Consider the following 13,626-nt stretch of genomic DNA (forward strand, 5'->3'; position numbering starts at 1 on the left):
ATTCAGGGCTCCGGAGGCGACTTCGCCACCAACGCGCCCTTCCCCGCCTGAGATCACTTGGGGGGCAAAAATGAAATGAACCTCTATTTGAGCACCTCCCTGATGCCCGACGCGGACTCGTGAGCCCAATGACCTGGGGTCGAGGGTAGCGTGGAGGTTGCGGGACCTCTGAATTTAGGAATTTGGGAGAGGGGGAGGTAATGGGACCCCTAGAGACTTGACTGAAAACAGTTCTCCCTGACCTTCTCCCCATCAAGATTGGGGCCTCTCCTGCCTCTCCCACGGATTCCCTGCTGTGCTTGCCCGAGCCCCCACGACAGGAGTCAAAGGCTCTTAAGCACTTTTATTAAAAAATAGACAAGCAGAGGTGCTCAGAGCGTCTCTGGGCCACTCTGCATCGCGGGACTGGGTTAGTTCCGGTCGCGCACCTTTCAGCCTCGGGGTGGGGGAAGGGGTCAAGGTTTTCGCAGTCCGGGACTGGGCGGATCACTTGCCCACAGAGTCGAATATGATGCGGTTTTGCTCCGCACGCTCACGTTGACTCTGCGTCCGGGCCAGCTCCAGCAGGGTCCGCAGCAGGTGGAATGTGAGGTCGATGGACAGTGGAGGGTCGTCGCGTCGCGGCCGCTCGCCTGCAGTCCGGGATCCCCATCGGGTGAGCCCAGTGCGGCGCGGGAAGCGCTCTGCCAGTAGCAAGAGAAGAGCGCGAGCCCCACCACCCTGGTTCCGCGCCCCGGCGCTCCATCGAAGACTCGGGTCCTGGACCTCGGTCCCAGCTGCAGCCGCCGGGCTCCACTGGCTGCCCCCGGGACGCAGCTGGGCCAGAAGCAGCAGCGCCACCAGCAGTGCTGCGTGTCCCGCTTGCTTCATGGTGCCACCGGCCCTAGACACACGGGTTGCGCAGGGTGAGGTGCGCCTGGGACAGCCGCAGGTGGTGTGACCCTTATCAGCGCATGCCTAGCATCCCCGCCAGGACCCTCCAGCTTCTGCCCAGTGCCCCAAGTCTGCCTCCCAGCCCCAGCCGCTGCGCCAATCCAGTTCCACCCCTCTCTCCCTTCTTCCCCGCCTCCCGGAGGGCCGCGGTTGGTGTGCTGAGCACTGAGTCTTGGTGCTCAGGCAATCTAGACGGTCGCTCCCTTCACTCACAGGTTATCGGAGAGTGTCTGCCTGATGCAAGACGGAGCTCCAGTCTCTGTCCCTCGGGCTGGACTGAGGGCTCCTTGGGGAGCACAGGGTCTGTCCCGGGACTGCCGCCAGCCTTATATAGCGCTAGGACAGCTCCGACTGACGTCAGCCAAGAACATGAACTGATTGTAGAAGCAATGACAGCAACTTTGAGTCCAGAGGTTTCGAGCCCCCAGAGCGGTACATTTCTTGACATTTGACTTAGTGTCCCTAGGGCTAGCACTGGAAGCAGCATTAGAATTGGAAGAGTGAGAAACCGGCTCCTGAAGTCTAGGCCATGAAGATTGCTCTACGACCCGAGTCCTTCTCCCTGTCTAGAACAGACAGCAGAGACTAGAGCTGGTTGCCACAACAGACTAACCTGGGTTCCTGGCCTCTGGCACACAGAAGGGAGGTGGGACCGTGGCGCTGTCTATGGTGCTGACCCTGTCTTTAGATGCGAAGAACTGTCAAGAAGCCTGGGGGAGAACTCTGGGATGCTCAGATCCAGTCCCTAGCCCATTATCAGGTTGTAGACTGGGGGAATCCAGAACCTATGCTGGCACTCAGCCAACACTATAGGCAGCCCGCCACAACTTAAGTATCCCCAGACTCTTGACCTTATTATAGTCCTGGAATCTAAATTCTACAGCTGTCTGAGCACCAAACACGAGGATTTCTGGCTGGGCCATTTGTTTCTGAGTTTCTTCAAAGTGGAAGTTTAACAAATACCAGTTTTTCTCCCAGAAATCATAACAGCAGTATTATGCCTTTGCCCCTGTAGTTAAGATCAGTAGGCAGGAAATAAGAAAATTGGGTTCAAGTTTTTATTCTGCCACTCTTGGACAGGTTACCTCACTTCCACAGACCTTAGCGTCTGCATTTGTAAAAGAAGACTTGGAGGATGTAGGCTTCTTTCCATCAATAGCTATTTTTATAGTTTTCTCCTGGGTCTTACTCCTGACCTCTGCACGTTCCAGATTATGTATTTAAAACATTTACTGAAGCACAATAAAGAGTTTGAAGGGATCCCAAAGAGCACTAGGGTTGGGAAGGGCTATAGTAACAGACATGTAAATGAAAAGTTGGCATGAGTGGGAATAAGACTATGTCATGTGCCATAAACAATGTTTCAGTCAATGACAGACCACATACATAATGGTGACCCTATAAAATTGTAATGGAGTTGGAAACTCCTATCCTACCACCTAGTGACATGGTAACTGTTTTAACATCACAGCACAATGCATTAATCCTATGTTTGTAGTGATGCTGGTGGGAACAAACCTACTGCATCACCAGTTGCTTTAAAGTATAGCATGTATGACTTATGTGCAGCACATAAAACTTGATAATAATAATAAAGACAATATTACTGGTTTATGTATTTACTCTACTTTATCATTATTTTATGACTCAAAGTTTTTCTTGTTGTTGTCTTTTTGGTGCCAGGGATTTAACCCAGGGGTGCTTAACCACTGAATCACATTCCCAGCCCTTTTTATTTTTTGACACATGATTGCTTGCTAAAGTTGGCCTTGAACTCCTGCCTCAGCCTCCTGAGTTGTTGGGATTACAGGAATACACCACAGAACATGGCTTTTCATTATTTTAGAGTCTTCTCTTATTTAGCAAAAAAACCTTTATGTGGTGTTAGACTTAGACGGGTAGCAATCCTCATACACCTCATATTTACCATGTCTCTTCTCTGCATCAAGAGGCCACATCAAGTGACTGATCTATACCACCTAGGTTTGTGTAAGTACACTCAATGATGTTTGCATGACAATGAAATTGCCTAATGATAGTTCTCAGAACGTACTGTTGATAAGCATTGCATGAATGTATTATAAAGGGCTAGTGATTTTCAGAAGCAATTTACAGTTTAAAATGAAATGTCCCATTTCAGAGTGCTCATCTCATCAAGTTCTGACCAGCACTTCCACCCCCATGGACATTGATATGACCATTTTGAGGAGACTGTCTGACAATCCCTGGATCATGGTGAATCACTGCAGGTGGCAATGATGAAGCAAGGCAGGCTAGAACTGATGTGCTTTCCACGACAGGTAGGAGTTCCAAATGACAGCAACACACTGGACAACAGCCAACCTAGGAACAGGAATGCATTGTGAGGAGGGAGACTAGGAAGCATGGAAGGGGGAGCAATGGAATAGGATAGGGAGAGTGCAAAGGAAAAGGAGGCAGCATTCTGAGAATTTCCAGATTTGAGTCTTCTTCCTCCAGCCCCTATGGAGGGACTACGTGGTGCAGACCAGAACTAGCTCAGATTCTCATTCTCTCCCAGGGCCCTGAATTCCAGATGAAGGTCTCAACAGTTAAGAACCCAGCAGTTCTTGTCAGGCACAAGTCTGTTATTCATAACCTGTCCAGGCCCCTTCAAAATACATTTATCTGTCCATCTTGTACCAACTGAGGAGATTCCACCTTCCAAAAAATTTGCTACCTGTGTATAAAATAGAACCTTTTCTTGTTTGCTTTTTGTAGTGCCAGGGATCAAACCCTTGTACACACTAGCCAAATGCTCTACTACTAAGCTACATCACCAGCCTTTTAATTTTTTTTATTTTGAGACAGGGTCTTTTTAAGTTGCCCAGGCTGGCCTCAAGCTTGCAACCCTCCTGCCTCAGCCTTCCCAGTCACTAGGACCTTCTTTATTTTAACTTGACTTTGCTCTAGTTTCAAAGACTGCTGCAAAGGACACTTATGTTTAGAAATTGGTTTGTAAGTAGGTATTCCTTTAACTATGCTATTCATGAAAAATTTGACCATGTCTTCTCGGAAGAGTTTCAGAGTTTTTCTGTTTCCAAGATACCTCACCTGCAAGCATTTTTAACAACTCATTTTGAGTTCCACACTATTTTTTATTGTCTCTCAGCAAATGACCTTTATTATTAAAGCAAAATAATGCTTTGCAGTAAACTAACCTGGCAAAGCCTTTAGGTCTACCTTTCTGTCTAACCTAGGATGCAGCACCCCAGTGAGGCACTGTCTCTGCAGATATGCCATCAAAGGTGGAGAGCTCAGGTGGGATGGAGACAAGAGTTGTAGAAGCAGGATCCTCCATAGCAAGATGATAGAAGGTCAGTGGGGGACACTCTGGAACAGTTTCTGTAAAGGGCCAAAGGTTATGAATAAAATGCTTGGATGTCTGAAGAGTTATGACCAGAGCAAAGTATACTGGTGGAGGTCTAAAGGAGGTGAAGGTTGAAATGAGAATCATTTTTTTTCCAATTGTTGGTAACATGGATCTTCCCTGAAGGGTGGGGTGGGGGTCTGTCATACCTGTAATGCAGGGGGACTAGGTAGAAGTTGGCTAACTGCACAGCAGGCCAGAGCTACAAAAAGAGAAGGCAAAAGTTGAATGGCTCCCTCCCCGACAGGACTTCCAGACTCACTGCCTCACCTGGCCCTGCCCTGACTGCTGCACACAAGAAAAGACTGGAAGTTAGTGTTTCTCTGAGCATAGGGCCCGAAGGGGGAATGAATAATCCCAAGGGAAGGATTCCTATGCCAGGAGAACCCCAATCCCAGGGCATTTCTGGACTTAAGGGAGCAAGAAAACAGACAGAAGGGGTCAGTTCTTACATAGTAGTTGGTGAGGAGGGCATCAGGATAATCCTGAGGAGACAAAGAAGGAACAAATTCACACTTGTACCTCTAAGTGACTGCTACCCCCCCCCCAACATGAATATCATATACAAACTTCTGTCCCAAGAGCACACCTCTAGCCCCACACTCCCTTCCTCTCCTGGCTCTCCCTGCCTCCACGTTTTCCTGGGGTTGCCAGCCTACTAGCCACAGACTCACTTACCCTCCGTAATTTGGCCCAATTATCCTGGGCTGACAGTCCATTGAGTGTCCCCATCAATGGGAGGAAGCAGCCTAAAAAACACGGGGCAAACCCCCCCTAGGGAAGAGAAATTAAAGCTCTGTGAGTTACCCCATGTCCTAACCCAGCTCGGCCTTCCAAACACCCTTTTCCTTCACTCACCTGATCCAACAACATCTTCTTTAGCGCATCCACCTTGGTGGTGCCAGGGATGAGCCGGTCCAACACCTTGTACCAGCCTCCTAGTACAGGGGCCTGGAAGTCAACCCCAGTTGGGGCCGCAGGATGCAGTGAAGGGGCACTTGATTTTTATGCCACAATGTTCTTCCCCCAAGTATCAGAAACCAAATCTCAGGGGAAGCATACACTGAGACACTATGAAGGCTGCAGGCTGACCTAGGTGTGACAGGCCAAGGGAAACTACAGGATGACAAAGAACTAGACCTCTAGTGAGTTCAGTGCAGCCTTGCTGTGGGCAGAACTTACCACAAAGCCACAGCCCAGGGACACCATGGTTAGGGTTCGGCCTGTCTGGTGTTCCTGCAGACCCCGCCTCTCCACCAGCTGCTGTGAGATAATGTCACCTAGGCCCATCAGGGACCCTGTGCAGGGTACACAGATGTTGTCAGGATAGCTCCAAAAATTTAAGTCTGCTGACAGAATGAGGCTCTGGCACTCTGAGCCCCAGGACTTCATTCTGGGCAAATGACTAGCCCCACCTGCTACCACAAAACCACCTGTTCTTCAAGAATGGTGACACCTCATGTATATCCTGAGTAGGCCAGAACCCAAGAACTCTGCACTGACAGGCAAAGGGAGGTCAAGTCAGGAAATAGCAGATAGAAGAAAGAGAATTTAAGGTCCTAGGACTGAAAATCATAGACAGAATTAAAAGGGCCTACTAGATCATTTCTTTTCCTTTCTTTCTCTTTTGGTACCAGGGATTGAACTCAAGGGCACTTAACCACTGAGCCACATCCCTAGTCCTTTTTTTAAAAAATATTTTTTAGTTGTAGATGGACACAATACCTTTATTTTGTTCATTTATTTTTATGTGGTGCTGAGGATCAAACCCAGTGCCTTGCATGTGCGAGGGAAGCGCTCTACTGCTGAGCCACAACCTCAGCTCCGTATCCCTAGTCCTTTTTATTTTTATTTTGAGACAGGATCTCACTGGGTTGCTTACAGACTCATTAAGTTGCTGAGGCTGGCTCTGAACCTCTGATCCTCCTGTCTCAGCTTCCTGAGTCACTGGGATTACAGGAATGTACTACCATGTCCAGCCTAAAAGATCATTTAATCCAAACTCCTTATTTTATTTAATACTTATCATTTGCTAAATTTAAACTGAGTTAAAATAACATTAATTTATTGTGTAAAGTTATTTTCATCTATATTTTTTATTTTAAAGTAAGTATTAGCAAAATGCAACATGGGAATATAAAATAAAAGCCACCCACCTCACAGTCACCTAATAAAACCCATCTGATCCCAAATCCATTATTTTAGAGGTAAAGAATCAAAGGTCTACGATCTCAAATAACCTGTAACTGAAGAGGCAAGCCAGAATGAGGAGGCTTGACTCCTAGACATATGTTCTTTCTAGGACACTGTACTACAAATAGATCATGTATAGAATAATAAAGAACCCTGTTTCTTTCTCCCTCTGCCCAATACAAGACTTAGCCCACAGCCTTTACCTTGGTCTTGGGATCTCTATTTGCAGAACACAGCAAGGATAACTCTTTTCTAAGACATTAGTGCTCAAATGGTCCTGGGTGGGAAAATGATTGAACTGAAAGAGTTCCCAACAAGAAAGAGTCCTGGCCACCTTAGCACTGTCAAATCCAGACTTCCCCATTTGTACCCTCAGACTGAGTTGGCAATGGGTATTAGAGCCATTTCTCCCCAGGCCTCTGCTTCTGCTTCCCCCTTAATTATACAGACACTCAGATCCATGCAGCCCCAGTGAGACATCCACACTCAAAAACCAAGACAGAATCATCATTGTTTACAGAGCCCCCATCAGTTATGATGGTTTCTAGCAAACACACACTTATAGGGGCCGCTTGGGATTGACCATCTGATCTCCAGCTTGCCCAACTCTCTCACTGAGTAATGAAAGTCCCCTCCAGCCACAAAGCCACCACTGTCTCTATGCCCTCAATTAGCACTGGGCAAACACATCCTGCAACCCTGTTCCTTGGCCTGGAACTGGCTCTGACGTCCATGCTGGCTGCATGCTCAAGGCACTGCTCTTCTCTACCACCCTCTGCACAGCCCTGCCCTAGCAGCCTGGTCAGAGGCAACAGGGGAAAGCTGGGGGCTAGGGCTGGGGACAGGCATCCCTAGATGATCTGGGCTGCTGACCCCTGAATAGCTCTGGTCCCCAAGGTACAAACTATTTCAGATCAAGGCACCCCTGAAACTTTCAGTCATTCTTCCCAGAATACTGGTAGACATAACCTCCTCAAGTGCAAGCACAAAATCCTAGACACTTTTGTTTTCTTATTCCTCACCATACTTAACAGAATCCCTGGCAATTGTACAGAAATAAATAAAGGAAAAACATCAAAAGCATGATCCCAAACAACAGGAGTGCTCTGGGAAAAGGCATGAAGAATGTTGGACTCAAGGTGTAAAAATCACAGGGAAGTGAGGGCTTGCTCCCTGCTCTCAAGTAGTTAGCATTTAATTCACTATGTCTTCCCCCAATGTGGGGGCACTGGCTGTGCTCCCTGGAAGGACAGGGAGCTTCTGCAGCCATGCATAAAGGAAGAAGTGACCTTGGGAAGACCAAAGGCACTTCTTTAATGAAGGCACTAACAGTCTGACAGTGTACTTTGGCCAGATGGTTACAGATAACAATGAATGCTCACATAAATCTCACAAAAGGTCTGGAGGTAGAGGGAGCAGAATTGGGACAAATCCAGGCCAGGAGAGCAAGAAGGCCAGCATTCCAAGTAGAAGCTGAGACAAGCTTGGAGGTCAATGGGCAGCCATGGGCTCCTGTGGCTGCTCCTCTGCAGTGGTTCCTGTCCAAGCAAGGTCCCAAAGAGTTTACATATAAGAAATGCTTCCTAAATGAATGCATTTCCTATTCTTACTCTCCAATATTCAGCACCTTTGTTCCCTGTCACCTTGTAGGGAGGGCAGGCAGCAATGCTCCTGGGGAAAAAAAAATAGTTAAAGAGAGGTATATATTTCTACTCTTCATGACTTGCTGACAGTCATCTGACAAGCTAAAGGCAGAGTTGGAATGAAAGTCCAAGTTCCTGAGCTCATAATCATGGAAGCCCACAGCCATTGAGAAATATGGATTCTAGGCCCCAAACTGTGCACATCAAGCCCGAGGGACTACCAAGCGACATGGCAACAACAGGAATGAGTAGGCACAATGGCTGTACAGCCCCTGCCAGGTCTTTCAAATAGAACAGCACCCAGAAATTCATCCTCTGCCCACAGATGATCAGGGACTTGGACCTACCTACAGCAACTCCAGGATAGTCTAAGGCTTTTCCCAAACAAAGAGAAAGACCTACATTTATGGCTCAAGTGACCCTTTGAGCAGGAAGGAGTCAGATATTCAGATTCCTCATTTCATCCTTCCCAACCCAAAGCCCAAACAGACCCCAAAACCCCAGGCTCTGGGAGACCCGAGACATATTTTGCTAGTTTTGAGCTTCTATGATCTGGCTCCCTGCTCCTTCGTCTTGGGATTTGGGACTAGAGGGCTGCAGGAACATAATGCCCAGAGCCCTGATGGGGCAGGGCAAGGGGCTGCTGGGCCGTGATGCCCAAATGCCAGAGCTGGGCACAGAGCCCAGCCTACAGATGCTGGTGCAGGTGTGACATCATGCCCTTGGGTAAGTGCCAGTTCTCATGCCGTCACTCCCTGCTAGAACCAGGGGAAGGAGGTAGGAGAGCCTATCTCTGGGCATAGATCTACTTGGACCCATCCCCTGCCCATTAGTAAAAAAGTCCCAACTTCCACACCTTCTTCCAAGGTATATTTTGTTCCTCCACTGGCTTTTGTGTGGAATCCTATGTACAAGAAAATAAAGCACTAATGGAAGATGAGAAGACAGAGGGACAGGAAGTAGCTTCTTGGAGTGAGAGAAAGTGTGCCCTCGAGCACAGGAGGCTGGGTTGGCAGATAGACACTACTGGCAGGGGGCCAGCAGTACTGCCCACTCAAAAGCTTCCCTAACTACCTCCCTGGCTGGGGTAGGGACTTGACCCTGGGTAGGACAGAGTACATCCTCTGGAATGGGTCTGAGGGCTCTCCTCACACCTGGCCTTAGCCCATCCTTCTGCTGGAAAACAAGACAAAGTGGATGGTTCTGATGCTTGCCAGATTTCTAAGCTCAGACCAGCTGGGACAGCACTCAGCATCCTAAGGACCCCATAGTCTCAAGTGCAGGGCAGTGCAGTAGGTAGTACTCTAGGTTCTAAAGACAGCCCTATAGTGACCATATAAGACCTCAGCACATGGCACTCCCTACTCTTGCCTTAATTTCCTCTTCTGTAATATTGTGGGTAGGAATGGTCTTTAAGGTCTGTTGAGCTCTCACATCCTGGCTTAAGTCAGACTTTAGGGAAACCAGGGTCTACAGGAGCTCAGATGCTCTCATAGTAGTACTAGGGTGGCCGAAGATGAACAGAACTGGGCCCTGGGCCCACTGGAGACTGGAAGGGCCCTCAAGAAAGGAAGGGATAAGGCTGACTCAGACTCTACAGAACATGCAGCCAACCTTTCCCTAGGCTGCCCTGTTCCTGACTCTGGCTTGGCCAAAACTGGTGTATTAGACACTTCCGTTGAACTATTTCAGATCTTGGCTCACTTATCACTTGGTCCAGCCATTACTGTAGTACAACCTAACAGACCCTTGCTTTGGGCTCATGCCATACCTGGGGACTCACTGTTAATGTCTTCAGTGACTATGCTTGTGTAACCTGGTAGTGGAAGGGGAGCTAACACTTCCTAAGGTGACACTTTGGCCAATGTGAGACTGGAGCTAGGGAATGAAGTTCTCTTCTTTTCTCCAAAAATGACTATTCATCCAGACAGTCCTAAGAAGCATTTCAAAGAGGTTCTTAGTTCCAAGAGATTGAGCCACAGTGAACAGAATAGTGGACAATTTAACCATATATCCTTATTCTGGTTCTCCCTCTTTTCCTCTGTGGGATTACTTCCTACTCCCTAACAAAGTACCTGCACATAAGTTTTCTGCTCTACTTTTTGGAAAACCAAGGCTAACATACTATTCATGAACAGATTTATGGCAACTGGGACAAACTCAACCCACTATAAAAAGAATGGCTTGTTGTGCTTGGGTTGACTCATAGAAAGGGTCAAACCCCTTGAGCCTTGAAGTCTGTTGTGGATTTTTAAAAGAATTTCCACATTGATAATCCTTACACTGACCCTGTGAAGTCCTAAATCCCTTAAGAAAAAAAAAAAAACACTCTGTGTTAAGGGCTAACTTTAAATAGATCAACTCAAGTTCTAAATGAGGAAACTGAGGCCCAGTGAAGTTTATTGGCTTGTGCTGATTAAAGCAGTTATAAAGTACTATGGTTCTGATTTTCATATCTTGGTCTTTTTAACTCCAATTCTGAAATCCGTTTTCCAGTGTGATGAGCTAGTCCATGGGACCTTAGGAACTAATTGTGCTGGGGTCCAAAAATGGCTCAGTAAGCTAAACCATCTTCATTTATAATTTGGTCCCAATATACCTAGCAGCAGTGATAGACTGAAAGTTTGGGGAAATTTAAGAAAAGTGCTAGGAAGCTTCAGATTGTTTCAGGAATGAGTTGTCAGCATAGATTCAGAAAGATTGAGGGTGTGAAGCCAAAGGACTCTAATATCAAAAGACCAGACCCTTGTTCCACCACATTTTTGCATTTGGGACCCTTTTCAGCTTTAGCTCCTATCCTTGTCAGCTGCAAATTCACTGGGTATGGAAACACAAAGGCTATCATTCCCTCCCTCTCTATTCTTGATGACCACAAGGGGGAATCTTCTATCTGGCAGTTATGGGCCCTGAGGGAATTTGAGGCTGGGCAAAGGGCCCAGCGTGTCAGTTCCCATCACAGCCACACAGTCCAGCATGAGTCACCACACACGCAGCCAGGTGAGTCATGCAGGCTGATGGACACTGAGGACAGGACAAGAGGTCTTTGGGCACAGGAGGCTGAAGAGAGGCCCAAGGAGGGGCAAAAGAGTCCATCCATCTCTTGGTCAGTCACACAGAGAAGTTGCAAATTTTTGTTTGAGTAATAGGATACCAGTTCCATCTTAGCTTTCAGTAGTGCCCTATCCCTTCTAAAACTCTTTCTTCTCAGAATCCCACAGTCCTCACATAGGCAAGGCCTCATCTTACCCTGATCACTCTTTGCACTGCCTGATAATTTTCCCTTCTAAAGCTTATCTCTGAGTTATCTCCTTGCATTAGCTAATCTGCAGAAAGAAGATAGTAACAAATGTAGGGATATCCTTGGGTTACCTTCATGAAGTTGCTATCTAATCACTGGATTAGAGTAAAAAATCCTTGGTTAGAACAGTGTTTGGGGATATACACATAGGTAATAAACAGTAAGAAAAGCAAAAGAATGATATAAACAAAACTCAGAGTTCTCATGGAATATGTGAATTAGGGAGAGTGCCACAGGAGATGCCAAAGCTGAGTACTGATACAGGAGTGATCAGTTTTAGTACAATGTAAACTTCAAATGTATATATTTATTCTGGCGCATATTTCACAATAAAAATGCTAAGAAAAATAAACTGGAGTCTTGATATCAGCACTTACTGGGTATGTAATCTAATCTGGAGTCAAGTAATTCTAACTCTGAGCTTTGTGGAGCCCCTGTGGTACGATGCATATGAAAGTGCTTTGCATTCTATAAAATGTTAAAGGAGGGGCTGGGATTGTGGCTCAGCTGTAGAGAGCTTGCCTAGCATGTGGGAGGCCTTGGGTTCGATCCTCAGCACCACATAAAAATAAATAAATAAAATAAAGATATTGTGTCCAGTTACAACCAAAAAATAAATATTAAAAAAAAATTTAGGGGCTGGGGATGTGGCTCAAGCGATAGCACACTCGCCTGGCATGCGTGCGGCCCAGGTTCAATCCTCAGCACCACATACAAAGATGTTGTGTCTGCTGAAAACTAAAAAATAAATATTAAAAAAAATTAAAAAAAATTTTTTTTTAAATGTTAAAGTGAGTGTTTTAGGTTTCCAAGCGGGTTTTCCTGTAGCAATGTTTTTATCCTTGAGATCAACTGCTCAGCTTTTTGAGAACTTTCGTATCCTACTTTACAGGTAAGCCAACTATACATAACCCGTTAGAATAGCTTTGGGGACAGAACAGATTGAGATGACAGTCAACACTTCCGGGAGGCTAAACAGAAGCAGGAAATAAGGGCAATACCTTGGAACGCACCCTTCTCCCTAATCAGCCTGCTCTGTTCCCACTTTGGTTCCCAGACACTCACCAGCCGTCAGGACCTGGACTTTCCACGGGTGAGCAGCCAGGGCCCTTTGGTACGCCCGCCAGAGTGCCATGCCTTCTGTCAAGTCAAGAGGAAAGGGTCACTCCCACTGCCCTACCCACGATGAGAAAGACACCTGACATTTCCCTCGCACCCACTCCCTCTTTCCACTTCTGATACATAGGGAATGGGCAGAGGCTTCCGGAGGGATGATTCCTGACAGTGTCGCCTTAGACAAGTGGAGAAGAGGCAGACTGTGCAGCTATGGACACCTAGTGGCAGCCAGCCCTAGTTCTGAAACAGGGCTGGGTGGGTGTCTCCAGCCCCAGCCGAAACACTCAGAACAGGCTTTTTCCAGCTTTCACTTTGAGCCAGGGTCCTCCGAAAAGGAGACCCGACAGACTCCAGATTCAGACTTAATTGAATTTGCCCGCATTTCTCCCGGGTGCAATTCCAACTGAAAACAGGACCCATCGTTGCCTGGGCCTGGAATGGTCACGTGCCCTATGGGGCACTGCAGGTGCGCGGCGCTGGGAACCAGCGACTGTAGATCACCAGCCACTCACCTGAACCCTAGCTCTGCGCGCCGCAGGGCCTCCCGCGTGACCTGAGACGGCAACTTCCGCCGCAAGCACCGCCCCTTCCGCTTGGTGTCCTGTGAGCCCTCGCAGCAGGCGCAGGACTGGAATGTCACCGGGCCACGGAATCCCATGGAGAGCATCTCTGCTGGGTCACCCACTCTGTGAGCAACCCCCTCCGGGGAACAGCGCCGAGCGTTAGCATGGGGTTCGCCAGCCCTTCTGCCCACGAGGTTCGACCTCTGCCTGTCTCTCAAGCCCCGGCTTCTATGGGGTCTAGGGGGACCCCACTTTACCGCCCACAGGGCTTCCGCAGAGCTGGCCAAGGTCCTGACGTCCTTCTTAAATCTCAGGAGTGGTATTTTGGAAACAAGTATAGTTCAGTGCGAACGTGCGTTATTTTTTGTCTCTAGATTCTTCATTAGCCTAGCTCCTGAGTGGGGAGAACTAGAACTTGTTCAGATTTGTCGTCTTCATAACTAGTGGAGTGTTTTGATCACAAAGTCCCTTTTGGAAATGCTGCGTAAGGAT

General features: G+C 47.6%; 2 protein-coding genes across 5 annotated transcripts; both read right to left on the minus strand.

Annotated features, from left to right (window-relative positions):
* Window positions 1–55: 55 nt before the first annotated feature.
* Ucn (urocortin) lies at window positions 56–1,219 on the minus strand. Its single transcript, XM_026386622.2, has 2 exons — window positions 1,147–1,219; window positions 56–883 (listed from the first exon to the last, which is right to left on the minus strand). The coding sequence occupies exon 2, from the start codon at window positions 868–870 to the stop codon at window positions 487–489; it is 384 nt and encodes a 127-aa protein (XP_026242407.2). The 5' UTR covers window positions 871–883; window positions 1,147–1,219; the 3' UTR covers window positions 56–486.
* Window positions 882–13,155, minus strand: Mpv17 (mitochondrial inner membrane protein MPV17). 4 transcript variants are annotated; one of them, XR_003300290.2, is made up of 9 exons: window positions 13,084–13,151; window positions 12,521–12,595; window positions 5,504–5,619; window positions 5,180–5,272; window positions 5,000–5,095; window positions 4,774–4,806; window positions 4,471–4,523; window positions 4,135–4,296; window positions 3,190–3,276 (listed from the first exon to the last, which is right to left on the minus strand). XR_003300290.2 is itself a non-coding variant. In XM_026383978.2 (8 exons), the coding sequence occupies exons 2-8, from the start codon at window positions 12,588–12,590 to the stop codon at window positions 3,207–3,209; spliced, it is 531 nt and encodes a 176-aa protein (XP_026239763.1). In that variant the 5' UTR covers window positions 12,591–12,595; window positions 13,084–13,155; the 3' UTR covers window positions 882–3,206. The 4 variants fall into 4 exon arrangements, 1 of the variants encoding a protein (XP_026239763.1); XR_003300158.2 differs by having other exon boundaries at window positions 4,113–4,296; XR_003300319.2 differs by having other exon boundaries at window positions 3,196–3,276; window positions 4,148–4,296.
* Window positions 13,156–13,626: the final 471 nt, after the last annotated feature.

Source organism: Urocitellus parryii, chromosome 12 (genome assembly GCF_045843805.1).
Source record: "Urocitellus parryii isolate mUroPar1 chromosome 12, mUroPar1.hap1, whole genome shotgun sequence".
NCBI classification, from domain to species: Eukaryota; Metazoa; Chordata; class Mammalia; order Rodentia; family Sciuridae; genus Urocitellus; species Urocitellus parryii.